This window comes from Anolis carolinensis, chromosome 1, assembly GCF_035594765.1.
Source record: "Anolis carolinensis isolate JA03-04 chromosome 1, rAnoCar3.1.pri, whole genome shotgun sequence".
Lineage (NCBI taxonomy): Eukaryota > Metazoa > Chordata > Lepidosauria > Squamata > Dactyloidae > Anolis > Anolis carolinensis.
The window spans coordinates 75,657,742-75,679,806 of record NC_085841.1 but is presented as its reverse complement, the minus strand read 5'-3'; the positions used below and the strand labels follow the sequence as shown (position 1 = coordinate 75,679,806).

The 22,065-nt window shown below is 37.0% G+C and overlaps 1 protein-coding gene across 19 annotated transcripts in view; it reads right to left on the bottom strand.

Moving 5' to 3' along the window:
• The window catches only part of syne1 (spectrin repeat containing nuclear envelope protein 1), a 371,674-nt gene that overhangs the window by 19,073 nt on the left and 330,536 nt on the right, over nucleotides 1–22,065 (bottom strand). For 15 of the 19 annotated variants that reach the window (XM_062977181.1, XM_062977194.1, XM_062977201.1 and 12 more), the window contains 9 exons: nucleotides 16,510–16,697; nucleotides 15,321–15,471; nucleotides 9,729–9,911; nucleotides 9,390–9,527; nucleotides 8,773–8,964; nucleotides 7,522–7,855; nucleotides 5,664–5,732; nucleotides 4,291–4,433; nucleotides 1,967–2,093 (listed from right to left, as the gene is read on the bottom strand). In XM_062977181.1, coding sequence (XP_062833251.1) covers nucleotides 1,967–2,093; nucleotides 4,291–4,433; nucleotides 5,664–5,732; nucleotides 7,522–7,855; nucleotides 8,773–8,964; nucleotides 9,390–9,527; nucleotides 9,729–9,911; nucleotides 15,321–15,471; nucleotides 16,510–16,697 — 1,525 coding nt within the window. The remainder of the gene's footprint in view (nucleotides 1–1,966; nucleotides 2,094–4,290; nucleotides 4,434–5,663; nucleotides 5,733–7,521; nucleotides 7,856–8,772; nucleotides 8,965–9,389; nucleotides 9,528–9,728; nucleotides 9,912–15,320; nucleotides 15,472–16,509; nucleotides 16,698–22,065) is intronic. The other 4 variants (XM_062977206.1, XM_062977214.1, XM_062977259.1 and 1 more) reach the window with 1 other exon arrangement.

The window sequence follows — 22,065 nt, the reverse complement described above, 5'->3', positions numbered from 1 at the left end:
GAAAATCTGCTTGGTCTTTTCAACTTTCTTTCCAATGTCAGTTTGAAACAGAACCAAAAATGGCACTTGATTATGAATATGTGGTATCACCAGAGCTTGTCTTCAACTTCTCATATTCATAACTTTCACTACCCAGGCAACACTTATCATTCTCATGTTCTAGAACCCAAGACTTCACAACTTTAAAAACTCAGAATCCCTTCATAGGCCAACAAGTTGTAGTCCAAGCAAACTTTAGAAGGCTTTTGAAGACCCATTCACTTTGTTGAAATAACAGCTTCTTTCAATTAAAGCTCAAATAATTTTTCTAAAAATGGAAACAATATTGGAAGAGGTCTTCTTAAAATTACCTCCAGTTTAGCTTTTGTCACAACTACGTGATTGGTCAAGTAACCATCCAAACAAGATCATTTCCTTTTCTGATTAGTTTGTTAACAGCATCTCATAGTATGCACTGATCATTTCATGATATATGCACAATCAAAGAGAAGCAAAACAGACTGTTTTCTCTATAAGCTATTAAGCTTCCAAATGCAAAGCTTCCAATATGAATAAGCAATAGCTTTAGATTGGTTTATTTTATATATACCAGTCCTCTGACTGAAATCAGACCAGTTTTATTCTCATTTAATATCTTGGAAACTGCTGGTACCTGGACTCCTAGAAGTCCTTCATAACTTTAAATCTGATCACTACTAAAATGGGCCTCACTTCTTTTATTCATGATGTAAAGAGCACAATTCTGAAAATTGTTATTCAAATTAGATTCTGTTTCAAGAAGAATGCTTTACATTCTCTCTACACTTTAGAAGTTTCATAAAATTACTTCCAGGATGTGGCTTTCAGAAACCCTCCAAATAAAGTTTTTAGCTATTATACCTGCCTCTTGTCCTTTTATCCAAAAATAAATGGAACAAGTTCTCTGAACACTGTGTTGTTATCTCAGAGTAGACTTTAGAGAGCGACAAGGATCTGAAATCATTGTCATTCAGTTTGGTACTTAGCAAATCTGCCAGAAGACTTAGAACAGGAGCAGACAACTTTGGTCAGTTTTCTGTTCTAGAAACCTTCTGGAGCAGTGGTTCCCAACCGCTGGGTCCTCAGATGTTTTGGCCTTCAACTCCCAGAAATTCTAACAGATGGTAAACTGGCTGGAATTTCTGGGAGTTATAGGTCAAAACATCTGGGGACCCACAGGTAGAGAACCACTGCTCTAGAGAAGGTGTAGATAACTATGGGAGGCTAGGAGACTGCATTAAGCGCCCCATTGGAGGGATATAACTCTTCCACTATGTCCCTGCAATAACATTGTTTTTGCTTCTAAATCTATGGGGTGTGGGTGCATTTTATCATGTTTTTAAGCCTCCTGGGCCAATTTCGGCCTGGTAAAGGCTATTTTATTTATTTATTTATTTGCCCTATTTATACCCCGCCTTTCTCTACCCTCAAGGGGACTCAAGACACCTTACATATGGCAATTATTCAATGCCTTTAAAACACATATAAAACATAAATTTAAAATATTTGCAAATTAAATAATTAATACAGAATGACAATTAAAAACATACATTCAATTATAATCACACCATCCAAAAATCATAGTCTATTTTAACATCAGGAAATAAATAAGCCACCTTCTGTGTATTTTTAATATCACAAGAATGTCAAAACCAAGTTGAATGTTTCCTCAACAGACACTAGAGTGTATCTGGAGATATTTTAAAGCAAAGATTAGAGTTTTTTGTCATCCTTGAGGGTCACAAGAATAAGCCTGCAGACCTTTGTCCAGACTTGCTGTAGAGGCTACATGACAGAAGGTATATGAAATTTACTAAAAAAAAGGCTTTTCTTTCTCTTGGAACCTTCTAGGAAAGGAAATGGATAGTTTTTGCCAGAAAATGCAGTTCCTTGGTTCAGTGCTCTGCATCATTTTAACATTTTGGTGGTAAGTTTAAATATTACTTACCAGCTGTTTGTGTCTCTGTGCTGTTCAGGTTAAGAAATCCAGATAATTTCTCCTCCTCTTCTTTCAGTTTGAACTCAAGCCTCCTTACCGAGTCTATGCTCCCACTACACTCACTTAGAAGCTTCATCTGTTTAAAAAACAGCAGCAAGTTCTCATTAATCTTGCTCATGCTGTGATAACATAAAGAACTCTGGTTATAACTACAAAGCCATTTCCATAATATTTCTTAAAATAATGTACCATATAATTGGGTGGGAAGAAGTAGGCTGTATTAATTATTTGCACATTTTAAAATACATGATTCCTTTAAAAAAAACAGTTACAAATTCAAGAAACCACTGTACCTGCATGTTAAAGAAATGCTGTTTTCTACAGTAGAGTTTTCAGCAATATTAACCAGAAAAGTAGAATGTTAAAAGCAAGATGCCAATATTGCTTTTACAGCCACTACAGGCATAGTGGTAAATGTTGGGGCCAGTTCACACAACCCTCTTTGGCCAAATGTAGACCGTTGTTGGACAAAATTCAAATTTTAATAAGGGCAGCTGGGATGGTGAATTGGCTTCAGACATGAGCATGAATTCTAAAGGAGCTATCCAGTGTGCTGAACTCTGTCCACAAAATAGGAGAACATTCCTTTAAAGTCTGGATTACAACCTGGAGTGCCTTTACCACTCACTCACATGAAAGCTGCTGTTGCTGAATTTATAGTAAAGCAGTCTTTCACTCGGGTTGGGAATCACAAACAACTAGTGCAGGTAGTTTCAAAACATTGTTTTCTTTAAATGGTAGGTCCTTATGCAATATTAAAACTGTTATAAAATACTAGTTTAGGAAATTGTTTTGTACTGTGAGTGATTGCACTTTTAGTGATACAACATTACAGTCATCTGCACAGTCAGAATGAGTTGTGTGCTTAACTCGGTCCTTTGTTTATGTGCCCAAATAGAGATTGGAAATAAGTATTTTTTAGAACTGCAGTGCCCACCATTCCACAATCCCAAAAGCCATAATAATTAAAGATTCGGGGAGTTTACAGCAACTGGCAACACCAATATCAGTGTGGCAGTGAATCCACATTTTATTCCAAGTTTACAAAGAGCGCCTTTAAAGCTATCCAAAAGAGGAAGGCATTACACAAGTCTACCAGCTTCTACAAGTGGGAGTTACAGCTATCAAAGGGGATTCTCCAAGTCATGAGCCTAGAATATGATTTGTCATGTCACATAATTATTTAAAAGCTTTAGGAACAAGAGTGTTAAGCCTGTAAGAAGGAACTGGGTTTTTTATTTTTTTAAAAAAACATCTTGTTCTGTCTTTTTGCATGGACTTTCACTTAAAGTATATTATAATTAATAATAATAATTGTGTTTGTTTATATCATAAAATTAAAAGGAAAACATCCATAGCATAAAAATCCTTTAAGGAGACATTTGGTTCCATTTAATAACAATTGAAACTCAAGGTTGTAAGCTTTGTGAGAAAAGAGACCAATCTTTTTTCTCTTTCTAACATCTATATATATAAATTAATACAATAAAATAATAACAAAAACCTAAAAATTATACAAGAAAATAATAAAATATAATAAATAAAAAGATAACTTACAATAAAATTAATTAAAAAATACAAATAACATCAAATAAAAATTACACAACAATTTTTAACCAATACCACCACCACTTTGCCACAGCAACGCGTGGCCGGGCACAGCTAGTGGCTTTATAAAATATCATGCACACTGATGATACTAAAATAAATAACAACCAAACAGAAAAGCAAAATCTACGTTCAAGAAAACCATAATATAGTAATTAAAGGCATTAATCAGAAACTGTATGAAAGTATGCAAACATATCTGAACAAATTAAAAAAAATATTTTCCTCAGAATTATAAATACTGTACCGATAACAAAATTGCACATTATTATAAAGCCCATGAAGAGGGTGAATTCCAGATGCATATGATGTCTTAATTAAGAAACTGAATCTAAGGAATAATAAAACAGATAACATAAAGAATACGTTATCAGTTGCATTGCAAATATCTTGATTTCAATACAGCTGAGACATTGTGACAAAGCAGATGTAACTTCACCAACAGAATTGCTTCCATCCTGGTTTTACCCTATAGTAGGTACAAGGAACCCAATTTGAATTGGAAATTTAGTTTGAAGGACTAAATTTTCTTCTTATTTTAGAGTAAAGTAAAAAAAAGAAAAGAAAAGAAAGTAATATCTCTAATGCACACTTTGGTTCCATGGCAGCTACACTCTTCTAGAATGCAGGAACCACTAGGTGGCAACACTTAAGGTACTACTTACATATCCCTTGTAGCTGGAATCTAATTCAGGCCCTGTTGGTGTTTTACTCCGGATGATGTTTTCCGTTTGCTGTATTTGGAAGCGGCTGGTATCTAAAGCCTTGTCAAGCTGGCGGATATGTGTTTCCAAGGAACTTGGTTCTCCTGCAGGAAGTATACATGAGCAGATGTTACCAGCTTGGCCTGATTAAACATCCAAAAAATAAACTATAAAATAGGTGGTGGTGGTGTTAATTAGGTTAGAAAGCATGACAAAGTTTGACTACAATAGCATGCCTGTGACAAATCCAATTTCTTGATATTGTGCAAGTGTGTCAGCAACTGTTTGGAGAGTCTTAAGAGAGAGATATGATGGCTATGGAGACATTTAATTTTCCAGAAACCATTCTAGATGGAAGAGTAGACACTAAGCATAAATTATTAAATCAGTAGGCATTTTTGCAATATTTGTGGTATTCTGACTAGGTAACTAAAGAGATCTTGGAAACAGCAAAAAGGCTTGGAAATGGCTATGTTTCCATCTCCTCTTTAATGTTGGGTCAATTTCAAAGGGCAGATCTAAAGTGAGGATGAAAATTCAGGCAAGGAAAGGCTAGTTCTGTTGGATGAACAAAAGCCCACTTGCACAAAACTGACTGCAGTCTATAATATTGTGGCAAATCAAACTATACAAGAAAATCAGAAAATATAATGAGTGTTATTCCACTCTTTTATAATCCATCCTCACCAAAACTATCTGGTCAATAAAATTCTTCTTATTCTTAATGGACCAGCATTCCTCCCTTTGGATGGAGCTGTAAGGTGGCTCATTTTAGGCAGGCGTTAGGGCCATATTGTTTTTACTTCCTCAAAAGTATATTATACCAGCTTGTATGAAAATTGGAATTAATATAATGCTATTATTTTATTTTGTTATTATATAAAGAACCTTTCAAAGTATCCCTGTGGAACCCAGATTATGCTTTTGCAATGAAAACCATCTCTGGGTTGTTGTGTGTTTTCCGAGCTGTATGGCCATGTTCCAGAAGTATTCTCTCCTGACGTTTCACCCACATTTGTGGCAGGCATCCTTAGAGGTTGTGAGGTATATCTCACAACCTCATATACCTCTGAGGATGCCTGCCACAGATTTGGGCAAAATGTCAGGAGAGAATACTTCTGGAACATGGCCATACAGCCTGGAAAACACACAACAACCCTGTGATTCCGGCCATGAAAGCCTTTGACAACACAAAACAATCTCTATTTGACATGCTAGTGCTAATGTGTAAAGATCAGTGGGTGAGTTGAGCAGTGAGTAAGTTTTCACTTGTGCTAAGAAGGTACTGCTGTACATTTTAGGTTCTGGAAATCTATAGGCTTTTTAATGCCTACCATAAGTATTTCTAAGAACATTTTCAGTAAGTTTTACATAGGCCTCGGGGCTCTCAGGAATCTTTATATCTGTAAAAATAAAACACAACCAGAGTTGATTGCTTATCACAAATTTCTTCAGGCTCCTTCCTGAGAAATTTCCATGGAAAGTAAAAAAACCAGCAGCTCGACTTTGATATAGTTCTTTTTTTAAAAAAGAAAAGAAAACATAAAACCAGTCATAGAGTATCTCCTGATGACTGTATCCAAAGCTCTATGCTTACCACTGGAATGATCCCCTCCCCCAACTAGCTTACTATCACATTTAAATTCTACTTCTGGGTTGGAAGGGGGTTAAGGAGTAGACTTGTGATATACATAGAGAATGGGTTCAGAAAAAAGAGCAAGGTTGTTCTTATCCATTGTGTTATCCCAAGTCCACTCATGTTAGGAAGTTTTTTTTTTTCATGTCAGGAGCAATTTAAAAAGCTGCAAGTTGCTTCTGGTGTGAGAGAATTGGCTGTCTGCAAGGATGTTACCCGGAGAGACCCAGATGTTTTACCATCCTGTGGAAGGCTTCTCTCATGTCGCCACATGGAAAGCTGGAGCTGCCAGATGAGAGCTCACCCAGCTTCCCGGATTCGAACCACCAACCTTTCGGTCAGTAGTCCTGCCAGCACAAGGGTTTAATCCATTGCACCACCGGGAGCTCCATGTTAGGAAGTTACCAAATCAAATAATGAGTAAGAGGTTAGAACTGACAGCATTTTTGTAGGGATGGATACATCAGTCTGAGATTTTTTGTGCCAACTCAAGCAGACACGCTGAATCAATGTGACTTGAGTAAGTGCTGATTTAACCCTTCCTATTTATTCTATATAGGACTAATGAGTGGATTTAGCCAATACCATTGACTGTTGTGTTATGGCCAGTAAGTGAATATAACATACACACATACATAAAATATCAGTTTTCCATACTGTGGTCATCTATAAAAATGCAAAATAACATTGTAGTCCATGTGTATTTAGTGATGATTGCCCTCTAGTAATATATGAATGGCTTCACTAGGTCCACATCCACTAAGATGTGAGGTTATTTGCATATTTGGAAGGAAGTTTTGGATTTGTGGCATAAAAAGGAAGGGGGAAGAGGGTGGGGAACAAATGTGGCAACACTTTAATACTAATTGATTTTTATTTTTGCATGAGCTTTTGTTGATATAAATCTACTTCTTTAGATACAATATCAAGTGGTACAACATATATTGCTGCATGCTCCCATACCAATAGTTTTAATAAAAAGTAGCACAAAAATATAAACCATGTTGCCATATAGATGTTGTAGGTCTAGGACTTTCAGAATCCCTTTCTAGGATAGCCATCAGTGGCACATTATTAGGTGGAGCAGAGAAATATCTATAAGGGTGCACAATTCCCAACCCAGAAGATAATGTCTTTTTTGCATTTTTTATTTTTAATTCTTTAAACATGATCTCATAGGATGACATGTTTAACCAAGTCCTAACAACAAACACACCATTGTTTTTACATAAAGAACTGACCAAAATAATAATGATTTGATTCACAGCTTTGGTCATAAAATGAAACCCAAGAATTCCTTGCAACATACTTTTATCCTACACTGACAAATGAGATAGTGTCATCAAATCATTCCTACCTGAACCTTACTCCTTCTCTCCTAGTCAATGAATATTACCAAAATTATCAGAAGTTAGAGTTGGCCCTGAGAACTGTGACTGCAGGAGGCTAACATTTAGCTTTAGGAAGGTTTCCAGAAATCTGAAAATGCCACATCTTGCTTAAGAGTCTCCCTGCAGAAACATGCAGAGAGATGTGAACCTGGTGACTGACTATACCTGCCAAGCTTGTTGCTCCCCTGAGATAAAATTCTTTGTCTTCCTGGCTGTCATCTTCCTCTGAGTGCAGTGCTCTTGCCACGGCTGTTTCCAGGTCCCGGCTCAAATCATAGTCATGATCCCATTCCAAGGGGATGGAATCTACACTAGCAGGAGTGTCCCGCCCTGACCTTTCACTTCGAAGAGGCTGGGGAAGGGATAGTGAAAGATGGGACGAAGGATGAGGGGAGAGAACGCTGTCTGCCGATTTGTCATGCCAGTGTATATCTGAAAGATCTGCCGATTCATCCAAATCCACTTCATGATCAGAGAGGTCGTGTTCATCATCTGTGAGCTAGAAGGCAACATTAAAGAGTCTATTAATACTCCTGTCAGTGGACCAGGCCAGTTCTTGCTAGGTCAAGAAGATAAAAATGTCACTGTGTAACATTCAAGCTTAAATGTAGCTTCTTTGTTTGTTGGCTTTGTGTTTGCTTTTTTTGTTTAGGCAGATAACATTAGTAAAAGTAGCTAAATATAAACACATCTTAAACCTTGAGTACTTGTCACTGGTTGCCTATGAGGTACTTTTTGCTGTCCAACAGATGCTATCTCCAGACAAGCAGGAATTTGGAATGGAGTTAAAGTAACTATAAAAAGATATTAATTTGGACAGTACTAGCTTCTTTCCTTTCATCTTCTGAAAAGCAGCATTCTCCCATTAGACTGTGGTAGTTTGATTTTCTTCTCCACTTTCCTTTGAATTCTCCATTTATATACTTTAAAAAAATCATGGTTGTCTATATGTAAACTGTGACTTTGTTCCAAGGCTGCTGCTTGTTTCTTTATTCCCAGAAAAACATATAGAAGTGACTGCAATTCAGGAGAGATTTTATAGCTCTCACTTCATCTTCACACTGCTATATTTTTTGCTCCTGAAGTACACAGTCTAGACCAGGAATGGGCAAATGTATGTTCTTCAGATTATTTGGACTCCAACACTGCCTCCATAACCTCTTCCTACCGGCCATATTGGCTATTGGTGACATGCATTCTAAATTGCACTCTTGAGAGATATAAACTAGCAATAGATTTTATTCTAGTCATCAGACTTTATTATTACTATGTTTATTTATATCCCGTGTTTTCTCTCTATTTGGAGACTTATCTTGATCAGATCTCAGTTCAAGCATTTTGAAGATCTTAATATGATGAACTGATACCTCATATTGACAAAATAATGGCAAAAATGTGTTTGAAAGTTCTACATACAGGAAGACGAATTAGTTTTTTGTGATATCGTTCCACTCGGCCAAAGACCTCCTGGCAATATCGTCGGAGTTCATCAAGTTCTTCCTCAATGACCGCTGCATCCAGGGGTTCACTTTTTTCTATCAGCTGCTCACCCTGGGCAATGATTTGCTCAATTTTGTTGTTGTTCAGTGAGATCTCCTGTTGAAAGGCCTGCATAGAAGAGGTGTGAGTCTTTATTTTTAAGAAATGTTCAACATAACATAATATTCAGGTTGCAAGGCTGGAATTACACACCTGTAACTTTCCCTATGCTATAGAATTTAGTACTAGGCACTCTTTTCTCTGAATATGCATAACGTGTCATGTAATGCCAGTTTTTACACACTATCTATGGGAATACTCCTTGTTAGAATCACTGCTTACTAGGCTGGCAGGACATAGAGATGATATGGATCTACGTTTATAGTTTATAAAGCTTCAATTATTTTCCAGTTGAGTTAGGCTTTCATGTTTACTAATGCTTAATGCTTCATATTTATAACATTTTCAGTAAAGAAACACATTTGATTATATACAGTATAAGATTAAGCATTCCGTTTTATATTTTTATATTGCTTCAGGTTATGATTTCATACCTTGAGTTGTTTTATCTTTGCTTGAACATCACATTCAGAAAAGTGTTCAATGTTGGTCAACTGCAGGTCCATCTCAGTTAGCCAGACCAAAATGTTGTCACGTGCTGTCTCAAACTCTTCACGCTGTCCAATGAAATGCTAAAAAGGAGAAAACGAGGTAACGTAAAAAGGCCTGGAGTTTAAAGCTTTACCAGTTCAAACAGAATTTATACAGGGGACAAAATTAAACAAGAAATGGTAAGAGGAAATACTGTGATGTATTGAAGACATAATACATACACCTTCCCTTCCCTATATGTATATACCACCATAAGGAATGGAATTTCAAAAGAGAAATACTTTAAGCCGGCGAAGGATGGAGGTCACTCGCTTTTGCAAATTGTCCCATCTCTGATTTCCTTCATGGACCATCTGTTTGAGGCTGCAAGCAGAATCAGTGCGGTTCTCCCGTGCCAAGCGACGATACTGCTTGTTAATCAGTTCCAACTGAGTCAGGCTTTCGTGCACTTGTCGCTGAAAAGCCTACAAAATAGAACCAACAGAACAGTCTATCAGAAGCACTGTCTTACCTAATGGCTACCTACAGTTTGAATTAAGATCACTTAATTGTGATGGATCTACAAAGGAAGAATCTTTCCATTTGGAAATTATTATCAAAGTGTTTTATAGACATGAAAAGGGAAAATATATATGATATTCATTTAGAGTTAGACTGGATGGCCCTTGTGGTCTCTTCCAGCACTATGATGCTGGAATGCTGTATCAAGAATAAGGCCCCATCTACACTGACCATTTAATGCAGTTTAAAGCTATCTTTAAACGGTAATGGCTAGACAACAAACAACCATGAAAGCTCATGAAAGAGCCTTCAATGCACATCAGTGTTTATGTAATCACTATCTGGATCTCAAACTGGTTTCAGGATTTCATATGTAATCATCTGCACAGCAAAAACACTTTCTTCAATAATTGTCAGTGTATATTTAAGCTTATCTTCATTAAGTATAGAACTACATATTAGGGTTACTCATTTAGGTTAAACCCGTATCTGTTTTCAGTGTCCCAAATTTCAGCGCAGCCCCTGATCCATTTTCGGGAGCTTCTGGAATTCGGAAGGGTGAGAATCCATTTTACCTTATGACAACTAAAATACCAGTTTTCAATCTGGCCCATTGGCAGCAATGGGGAACTTACGAGGCTCCCCCTTCTGTCAGTTTTAGGGCAAGGCCTTAAGAAACTCTGCTTCCTGCAATCCTTTTCCTTCTTTCTTTCAAGGAGACCTGGGTTTAAGGCAAGGGTTTAAGAAATCCCCCTTTCTGCAATCCTTTTCCTTCTGTCTTTAGAGAAGACCTGGATTTCAGACAACAGGCTAAAGAAACCACTAGGCATGTGCAAAAAGAACCCACAAACATATCTGGATCTTATGCTTCATTAAAACTGTTTCTACTCTAGAGGAAACAGGAGCCGCAGGTGTGTGCAGCTCTCTCCCTGCAAGAGGTAGTTTTCCAAGGCATTTTAAGGGAGCTTCCTAGGGAAGGAAGAGGGATTGAACTGGAGGTATCCTATCCCGAGCTTCCTTTAAAAAGCTCTCCCTTCTCTTTTGATTTGAAGGTACCTGAAAGGAGAACTGGTGCCTTGATTAGAATGCCTCCCCCCCCCTCGTGCTTTGATTCCGCTTCCAAATCAAGAGAGAAAGGAGGGCTTAAGAAACCCTGCTTCTTGCGAACCTTTCCCTTCTAGTGGCTGCCTCCCTTCCCACACTCCACGTGTACCTGAAAGAAACTGAAAGCCAGTTTTTGACAGCCAGTGTTCTGTTGTGACCGGAAAAAAAATGGCAGCAGAGCCCATGCTGTCCGAACCAGCTGAACCAGCCGTTTTTGAACACTGATCTGTGCACAAGCCTAGTATATATTACTCATCACACTGGAATGCCACTGAAAATAGTATTCCATATGTACAGTAATGACACTTTCATGGTGAGCATTTCAGTGCTGTCCTGACTGTTGTCCTCACTAGATGTGAAATGGCAATAAAGAATCCCAGAGTGGCATGATTTCATTCGATGAATTGCATATTCTTTGTGGGGAAATGCTTAGAATCTGTCATCAGGATTCTGCCTTCAATAATAAATCTATAGTATATTGTTTTGCTTTCAATCTGCAACACAAATTTATCTTAAAAATTCATGTATTAGTTGTCAATTAGCCCTACTGCACATTTCAGTCCTCCTTTCTGATTAGTGACCTGATCAGGAATTCTTTGTTTTTTATCCAATCAAGTGGTATCCTGCACTCCAGTCTGGCTTTCTCTTTTATACTTTCCTGCTCCATATTCTTGGAATTACCATTATCTACCCTGAATATAGGAGCCCCGGTGGCGAAGTGCGTTAAAGTGCTGAGCTGCTGAACTTGCAGTCCAAAAGGTCCCAGGTTCAAATCCCAGGAGCGGCTTGAGCGGCCGCTGTTAGCTCCAGTTCCTGCCAACCTAGCAGTTCGAAAACATGCCAATGTGAGTAGATCAATAGGTACCAGTCCGGCGGGAAGGTAACGGCGCTCCATGCAGTCATGCCGGCCACATGACCTTGGAGGTGTCTATGGACAACGGCAGCTCTTCAGCTTAGAAATGGAGATGAGCACCAACCCCCAGAGTCAGACATGACTGGACTTAACGTCAGGGGAAACATTTACCTTTACCTTTATCCTGAATATCTTTGGATTGCTAGTTCAATAACTGCTTATAAATATCTATTAGTAACTTCATTTTGAAAGTTCTTGGAATTGCAGTTTAATTTTACTGTGACAGTTTTGTTTACTCAGATGAGATATATATGTGGGTTTTCTTTTTTGTATTTGTATTAGTCACTGGCTTTTCCTAGTCTCCCTTGTGAATTAGACTGTATATCTTTGGGATTGTCTGATCTATTCTATTGCTTTTATAGTGTGTTATGTACATTGATTGCACAATATAATATTACAGCAATCTAATATAATCATGAGAGATTTACATCTACAAAAAGTTTCATGTTAGAATACAGATCACTCTATTCTATTTGAAGCATATTATAAATACACTGAAAATAACAGAATTTGTTTCATAGAAAACATTGCCAAAATAGCTAAAATCCAAAGACAGGAAGAAGGTAAGGAGACAAGGAAAGCAAATTGTATAAATTAAATATAGTTATATAAATAAAATATATAAATAATATACAGCCAATACAGAGGCACACATTGAATGTATGAAACAGAACAATTGTAGAAGTATAATATACCAGGAAAAGATCAATAATACAAAATGGAACTACTCTGTACCAGCCTTGAATTACCCCATTTAACAAAACAAAATAGCCTACAGACAGTGGCACATTTTATGGCAACGTAAAAGCCTTCTGTTTTTGTTCCTATTCGTTTTGATAATCCTAGTAATTAAACTGAAAATAGGCAGTTGTGCAACAAAGCTGCAGCCAAGGACAAAAGAGGGCTATGTAATTTGAAGCAGTAAAAATCTCCAAAGTATTCTTCTAGTAAATGAACAATTTAATTTAAATGCCAGTTTGAACTGCTTATAGGTGAGTAGGAAAGAAAGAATTCCGCCCTCAGAGGCATTAAAAATTGTAAGCAGATTTCAAAAACCAATAAAAGTAGTTTCGCCCCAAAAACACGTTTTTGAATGTATAAAAAATATTGATGACTTAAAACAGACAGCCTTTATGTTCAGCCACAGTTGCTTTTCACCTGTTAGTAATTTCTGTCCAGAGAAAGGACAGCTGCATATATTTTCAAGATCTTGCTGCTATCTTAAACATAATGTGTCTTTGTATTGACATGACTAGTCTCATTTCATCTCTGCTCAACTACTCTAAAATGGCATTCATGTGTGAGAATGTTTAATTCACTATTATTACCACCATTTAAAAAATATACAAAGAAGGAAAGATTCTTTAAGCTTTTAAAACTGTGTAGTTGAAATTTTAGGAAGTGCAGATTTTCTCATATCTGCCTCTATTAAAATTTTCCAGTTCTACATATTTGATCTAAATTCTTGTAATCTATAATCTGCACTTGAATACAGGGATAGTAGAGGTCACCAATGAGTTTGGGGATAACTTTATTAGTATTTATACCTCTTCATCTGAAAGAATTATTGGATTTCATCACATAATAGTTGCCAGCACATAATAGTAGCACCCCCATTTTTGTGATTCTAGTTTTGGTATTTTTTGGTATTCCTTGCATAAGAGCTGCACCCTTGCCTGTGTGCCTACTCCTTGCAGCAGCCTTAGCTATGGATGGCAAGTGTGTGGGCAACCGAAGGCATGACAGTTAGGAGGCTTCCCTTGGCTGTCAAGTGTGTGGATTAGTGAACTTTCATCCACCCACACACTTTCCAGGGAGAGCTATGAACTCTTGTTCACCTGCACACGCCAGTTGGACCTCCCAATATTTCACCACATAATAGTCGCAACCCACCCCCCTGAAAAAATGTGACTATTATGTGATGAAATATGGTATACATTCAGACTGCAGGTAGATAAAAGGAAAGTCACTTGAGATGGTAAGAATGAGTGATGTAAATATTCACGATTTGTTCTGTATGGAAGAATGAAAAATTTCAGAAGTTTGTTTCCCTGCTGGGTAAGCTTTTGGGAATGTTTTTGCAAAATATCATGAAGGATTTTGGGCAAATCCTAATGTTATTAGTAGGGGAAAAACTAATGTATTTTCCCCTTTGAAAAAAGGCAGTTCTTTTATTTTTATGCAAAGGAAATAATTTTTTGGTAGGATGGTTGATTGTTTTTGATGAGGTATCTCAATGTGACAAAGGAAAAAAAATGCAAATATTGTTTTAATTTTTAGTCAGTATAAAATATAATGAAATAAAAGCTGGAGAAATAATCCGAAAAGGGGGACACTAGTCTCAATGTTAGCAATCGAAAGTTAAGGAAATTTGCTAAATAAATCATGGACCTTCACCATGCACTTTGTTTATTGCGTTATGTGGCTTCCAGGAGCTTCTCTTCTCTAGTTGTTCTCTCCCTATGTTCAATACAGAAAAATAATCTAAGAACAAACCTTGGATTCTTTCTATTGTATAGAGAAAATGCCAGATGACACAATAAACCAGAGGTGGGTTACTTGTGGCTCTCCAGGTGTTGGCCTACAATTCTTATCAGCCTGCAATTCCTATCCACAGCCAGATATGAGGCATGATGTCAACTTCTGTCCAGTAACATCTGGAAAGCCTCAGGTGGCTCACATTTGCAGCAAACAAGAAGGAGAGCTCTGTTGCTACTATTTCAAGCTGCAGTGATTGAGCATCATGTATGTGAATTCATGATAAACTGGGAAATCAGTTTGTGTGTGCATATGTACTGTGAATATCCATCCATTATGTTTATATCATGAACTCCAATTAGCATCAAATGCAGTTTAAATTGGTTGTCTCTCTAAATCAGACAAGGACAAACTTTGGCCCTCCAGGTGTTTTGGACTACAATTCCCAGAAATCCCAGCCAGTTTACCGATGTAAAGAATTGTGGGAGCTGAAGCCCAAAACACCCAGAGGACCAACCTTTGCCCATGTCTGCTTAAATAATCTCTCTCAGTACTTAAGAAGTAGCTTAGTACTTAGGAATGGAAGTGAAAGTTTCTAGTTCCTTCCTCTTACCAGTGTAGGTAGGGGAGGAAAACACAAGGGCAAACATGTATATAATGCTAAATTGTGATTAAACAGTACATTTGACTCACACCATTTCATGCAAAAGAACTCATAATTTTTAGAAACCTCAAAATCAGACTGATAGCAAAGATTGTCAGTTTTTCCTGAGCAAATTAATTCTCATGAGACAGTCATACTTCTAATGTGTGCTCTGACAGGGTGAGAACAAGTCATAATAGGATGCAAAGAGATATTTTAAATATAGCAAGGTACCTCAAATTTCTTTAGTTCTTCTTTAGCAACTGTGTACAGTACACCAGAAGAACTAGGGAAGGCAGCAGTTTTTTCAGAAATTTTCAGCCAATCTTCAAATCGAGAATAGTCATCCAAGAACTTTTGCCACAGTCGCCATGTCTCTTCAATTCTGTAACAAAAATAAAGATATGATGAGATTCACCTCAATTAACTTTAGATTTTTCATCTAGTTCACCAGCTGCAACAGGAAAATGGTGCTGCACACTTAAGTATGCCCAAGAAATAACCAGTGCATCAAACAATAATTGGCATTTTACCAAAGTTTGACAGTAACTTTGATTTACAAGCAACATAAATCATTGGCTAAATCCAGCCTAAGCTCTTATAAGACAGCTCTGAGTTGTTGTTTTTCCTATTTATATGCTGCAATTTCTCATTTGAAAGTCATATAAATAATTATTTCAAGCCCATTTTAAGTACTCTGTAAACCAAGTGCTGAAAAGAAAAAGAGGTCCAGGCTTTGTTATACAAACTGCAGCTGCTCTAGCATGATTTCCTAAAACAAAAAAGATAAGTATCTCAGTATGTTAACCTCTGCAATTCATGCAGTGTTGAATTTAAGAGACAGAAGTAATTTCTGATCTTACATATATTAAAATGTTAATATTAATATGTGTATCCATCATGCAGTAATGAAATGTGAGGTCACACAGTATCAAACTGTAAATTAGCAAGTAAAATTTCAAAAATTATCACCTATATCCATGAATTTTTTTAATAAATCAAGACAAATAATTTCCCTGTGATTATAAGATGTTTTTCACTGAGTCAGACCCACTGGGCCATCTCTCCCAAAACCGCATACACTGACTGGTAGTGGTGCTAACTGATTTAAATTAGAATCATTCTCAGTGCATTTAGAAAATACTAATGAACCCAAGATCTTTAGCATGTAAGTCATGAGATCTTCCTCAGACCTGCAGCCCTTTCTAAAATGGAAATACAGAAGTGTGCATCTCAAAGTGAAAATCAGCTTATGTCATTCACAGACCTAAACAAAAGCTTCACACATCTCAAGAGGTCACTCTGCATAAATAAGACCACAAGACTTAGACCAAGATCAATTAGTGCTTTAACAAATACAGTGGTATCAATGGGTTTTGCATTCCATTTGGAGAAGCACAGAGTTACATGGCTGGGTGCTTACTTGAGTCGCCGCTCCATGGACATGGCACAGATGTTCCTCCACCTTCGGTCCAGGTTCCGTGTGGCCTGCTGGATGGAGTCACATTCCGTTTCAGTGGCACAAGCATCACAGTCATGGAGAAGGACTTCACAAAGGTTGAGGACAGATGCAACCCCAGTGCTGTGTTTTTCTATGTCTCTCTGCAGCTCCTAAATGTGAAAAGACAAATGTATAAGCACCTAAGTCACACAGGGAGTTAATAAGAACTGTGTAGAATGAGCAAGCAAGACAAATTTGGAATATAAAGGAAAGAGAATGGGAAAAGTAAGGCTGCCTGAAGTGGAGAGAAATTGCAAAACATTCAATGAAATAATTCCCAATTTCTTGGATGAGAAGGAGATGTATGTGGAGGAATGGGCCACTGCAGCAGTGCCACTGAGGTACCTGTTTTTGAGAATGGCAGTAACCCTCGGCACACCAATACAAGTATTCATCTAATTAAATGGCTTATGCTCTACCTTTTTTTCTTTAAAAGAAGGAAATAAAGGAAGTTTTTGACCTGCACTGAAAACACTGTTACATGTATTTGTGGAGCATATGTCACTGGTTTTTTGTTGTTGTTTTTTTTTTTGGATTTTTTGTATATAAATCAGAAAATAATTGAAATGAAACCACTTTGCATTTCTCCTTGAAATTTGTAATTGAAATTCCAAGTAAATTTGCTTAGATGTTTCCCTACAGCTACCTGATTTAGAAAAGAGAGCTTGAATTGTTTAGCATTTATCACAATTATTCTAACATTATTTAGACTGAAGTATTATATCATATAATTAGCCTAGGTTATACTAACCCCAAACTTCCAAAATTGAATGGCATTCTGTTAAATGTATTCTAATGTGCAGATATCATACTATGTACCTATTGGAAATATGAGTGATCTTTTTAAAACTATTGCTGAAAATAGTTTAAATTTTTACTGAAAAAAAGCTATCAAATACTAATTGTGATTTTATTTCACATACCAAACCAGAACCTAATTGGTCTAGCAAATTTGTTGGCTGAAATCCATAAAGCATTTAATTACTTCTAATGATCCTCATACTGGATGTCTGCATGAGCACATTGATGAAAGTTGTAGAGCAATGATGCCTGACAGATTGTCTCTGTCATGTTTGTATCCTACATAAAACTCCCAAAAAGCTTGGAGAATTTACATTTTTGGGAAAATAGCTCAACATTCCTCCAATTTGATCAAGTTATTGTTTTGTACTTTGGTTTGTCATCAATCTTTCTTGGGATCCTGATTTATAGCAGGGCATAGAGTGCATCTACACGTAGCATGGGCAAACTTTGGCCCTCCAGGTGTTTTGGACTTCAGCTCCCACAATTCCCAACAGCTTAGGAGTTGAAATCCAAAACCCCCAGAGGGCTGAAGTTTGCCCATGCCTGATCTACACAGTAGAATTAATACAATTTGACAACAATCTGGCTGTGAAGACTAAAGACCTAGCAAAATTACAATTCCCATGATTCCATAGCATAAAAACATGGCTGTTAAAGTGGTATCAAACTGCATTAATTCTACAGTGTAGAATTACTATCTACTAACAGTCTAAATTTTAAAAAGGCTATCATTGTGTAATCAATGACATGTGGTTTGTACTCACTCAGAAGAGCTAGCTATTATACAGTTAATAAGCCTGGTGTGTCTGAGGGGCAGAAATAATATTTTCAATGAGTCATTTTCAGGTGGAAATACATATTAGTAATACCCATAAAAAAAAGGCTGGAGAGAATTTTGTGCAGTTATCTCTAGTATTTGGATATTCCAAAGGATTGTAGAAAGATTATTCTGTAAAGAAACTGATGAGGTTGATTGTCCAAAATCCATGAATTTTCTATAAAGGAAAGTGATTGCCTATGCAGAAAACAAATATTCTTTGGAGTGACCCCCCCCCCCCCAAATCCCATGTTTATATCTCTGCAAAATAACCCCCCTGGACATTTTGGAATGTTTGAATAAAGGAAGGATGTCTACTACGGAGAAAGTAAACCAGCATGGTGTAGTGCCCTAGATAGGCCCTATTTGAACAAGGTTCGCTTTATAGTCATCATAAAGAAATATTTTCTCTTGCAGCAAAAAGAAAATAAACATTTGTCCTTACAGATTAGGAAGAAATAGCCAAGCATTTGCATACCTAGCATGTGTGTCTGTGTGTGGGGTGGTAGTGGTGAAGTCACATGGTGATATTTATAGTACAGGAGGCATCTACTAGAATAAACCTAACCAAGAGCTTCCGCAGTTTACAATATCTATTCTAGGGTAAACTAGATCAGAGCAAATGCACATCTCAAGTTATTGAGAATCCCTAGGCATTAAATCAGAAACCTGTCAACTATAAACTAAAGCCAGCATACAGGCATCCATGCTTTGATCTGAAGTGTTTCTGGACCCTAAAGTTCACAAGCTATCCACAGTAACATCTGGTCTTCTTGCATTTTCCAAAGAGTTTGCAATTACCTTTACAAGTTTTGTATCCAAAACTATAGCCTTCACTTAACATAGTGGGATAGCCGATTGGAAAAAAATAAAAGGAGATTTTTCTTTTAGAAAAGAAAAAAATGGAATATGCAAACACATAATAAGAAGTGCTCATGCACATGCAGTGTTTTCTCATAAATAATGAAAAGCTGCTCACACCTGAAACTGCATCCTAGCCATAAAAATACCATTTACTATTCTGCAATCTGCAAATGTGAGACCATGGTTTAGATTACTTCCCTATACTTCTATTAATGCAGGTTAAAATTACATTGTTTCTCAAGTCTCAATTTCTGTTGTTGTTGCAGCATCACATTTCTTGCTAATGTTCAACTTATGGTCAACAATAATCCCAAGGGTCTTTTCGCAGTAGTAGAGTTGACTTATATATTCGTCATCTTATACTTGTGCATTTAATTTTTGAGGCTGAAATGTAGACTTAATACTTATTAATTATCAACTCTGATTTGCAATTCAGGTCCCCTGCCAAGGTTTCTGCTGCACAGAAATACATGGTTCTCTTTTTCCCATTTTTGGGGGAGGGGGGTGAAGTACTGATTAATTCTGTACTGTGATCTGTAAGCATTTTGCTATACTTATTAAACAGATGCCACGCTGTCATCCTGATCATTCTCTTGCTCCAAATGTTTATGTATATGTAAAGTTACAAAAAAGTACACTTTTACAGTAGAAGGCCTGGGTTTTGCACAGATTTCTTGCATAAAAACCAGTGCATCATGTGCAAGCATATTCCTCCTGCCTCATAGTTTCTTGAAACCTCCCCCCCCCCCCCCCGCACTTCCAAATCATTTGCTGAAAATGAAAAACAATCCTTAGAAAAGACGAATCTTGAAGCAGTTTTCCCTTTTGTTAATGGAGCCTAATATGTTTAGAAACATTTTCTCATCAAATATGAAAAAAGTTGCAAGTAGTCTTTATCTTCCTAATTATAGACATAAGGGTACAATCTCATACATTCTCAGGACTAAATCCCACTAGTTTTTCTTTCGTGTCAGGAGCAACTTGAGAAATTGCAAGTCGCTTCTGGTGTAAGAGAATTGGGTGTCTGCAAGGACGTTCCCAAGGGGATGCCCGGATGTTTAGATGTTTTTACCATCCTTGTGGGAGGCTTCTCTCATGTCCCTGCATGGAGCTAGGGCTGATAGAGGAAGCTCATCTGCGGTCTCCTTGGGTTGGATTCAAACCGGCAACCTTCAGTCATCAGTCCTGTTAACACAAGGGTTTAACCCATTGCGCCATCGAGGGTTCCCACTAGTAAATAAACATGATTGGATAGGATTTTGCTATCTCATAGCCCACTACATACACCTGAGAAATTTGCTTTGGAATATCATACTGGACCACATGTAATATATTGAGCTCCAACAGCAAGGCTATGAATAGAAAGTTCCCAGGGCCACCTTTTGTATTTATGCGATAAGTACACAGGAAATAAAGCCACAAGAATAGAATAGTGTTGGGCATGGGAGGCAAAGAGGCTGATTCAGGGTGCACAGGAAGGGTAACGGACAATTTGAATCCAAATTACAAATAGGTAACATAAATCAATAAGTGATTGCACAGAAGATGTGCTGATGAATAAAATTAGGAATTGATTTCAAGTCACAACTGTGAACAGACAGACGAACCCTGAATAGGAAGAAGATCCAGCACCACACCTAATAAAGAAAATCAAATAAAAACCATGGGTTTCTTCCACAGTGCAAAAAATTACACTTTCACCCGTCATATGAAGAATATTGATACGGTGCTCCCTTTCATTTGATATCAGTACTTGATCCATATAATTCATGTGACACATCATAATGGTAATGAGCAAATTTGTCCAGAGGTTTCTTTGTCAGCTATTAAAAGGTTGTGGTGTTTTGATTCCTAAGTAATTCCCCAGGCAATCTTTCATACTTTTGAAACACGGTATAGCAATATACTGTGGCAGGATTTCCTGTGTTGTCTGCTTGGAAGAATTATGGTGGCCAGTGTAGCAGCTCAGCTTTTCATGAATGTTGATCATCAAGAGCAAAATGTACTAGGGCATGACTTTCTTTCCACTGCCTTTATTTTACCTTGTGGGCATAATTCAAGGTTCTCATTGAGATCCTATAAGCCATTAAAGAGCTATGTTCCTAAAAGACTGACTCATCTCCTCTGTTCTTTTGTGTCATCTTCATGCTTGGATTCAGGGCAATGTTATCACATTTTGCTTCCTTGCGGAAGGAAGTGCTTATATGAATGATTTACTTATTTCAGCAATGTCATTTGGTGAAAAAGGGTACAAGATAGTCTACTTAGGAAAGAGGAATAACTATTTTTTCCCGATTGCAAAGTAGTAATTCAGAATTTGCTGTAAGTCATCATCCGCCTCCTCGATATACTGCTTACACATAGCAATTTTCCACAAGATCTTTTGAATCCATAAATAAATAGGGCTGTACAAGGATCATTTTAGATTGCCCTATACACTCTCATGTATAATTTTTAAAAATATTAGTAAAAAATCCGCCCAAAAAACCTGGGTTGACTTATCTATGGATCAATATTGGTGTTGTATCTTAACTCTTATATAAATAAGAAACCTTCCCTTTTTTGGGAGAACCTAAAATAAACACTGTTCCACTGTATTCTCTATGACATGGTACCACTTTTGAGCTTTTGGAATACTTAGATAGGAAAATGGAGGCAGTAGCCAGGAGTGGCTGTCCTCCTTAGGTGGCATTACTGCTTTCCCTTCTTTGTATGACAACTATTGACTTATCTATGGGTCATTATCAAAATCATGCTTAAAATTTTATATAATGTGATTTTATTTTGTAATGTTATCTGTTTTATATGAATTGTTGTTTTGTAGATTGTTTTATATGAATTGTTGTTTTTACATTGTTTTTAGGCATTTAATTTTTTCCTATTTATTGTAAGCTGCTTTGAGTCCCCTCGGGGAGAAAGGCGGGGTAAAAGTGATGTAAATAAACAAATAAATAAATAAATCTGTAATTATGGTCCCTGGTCAGCCTATACAT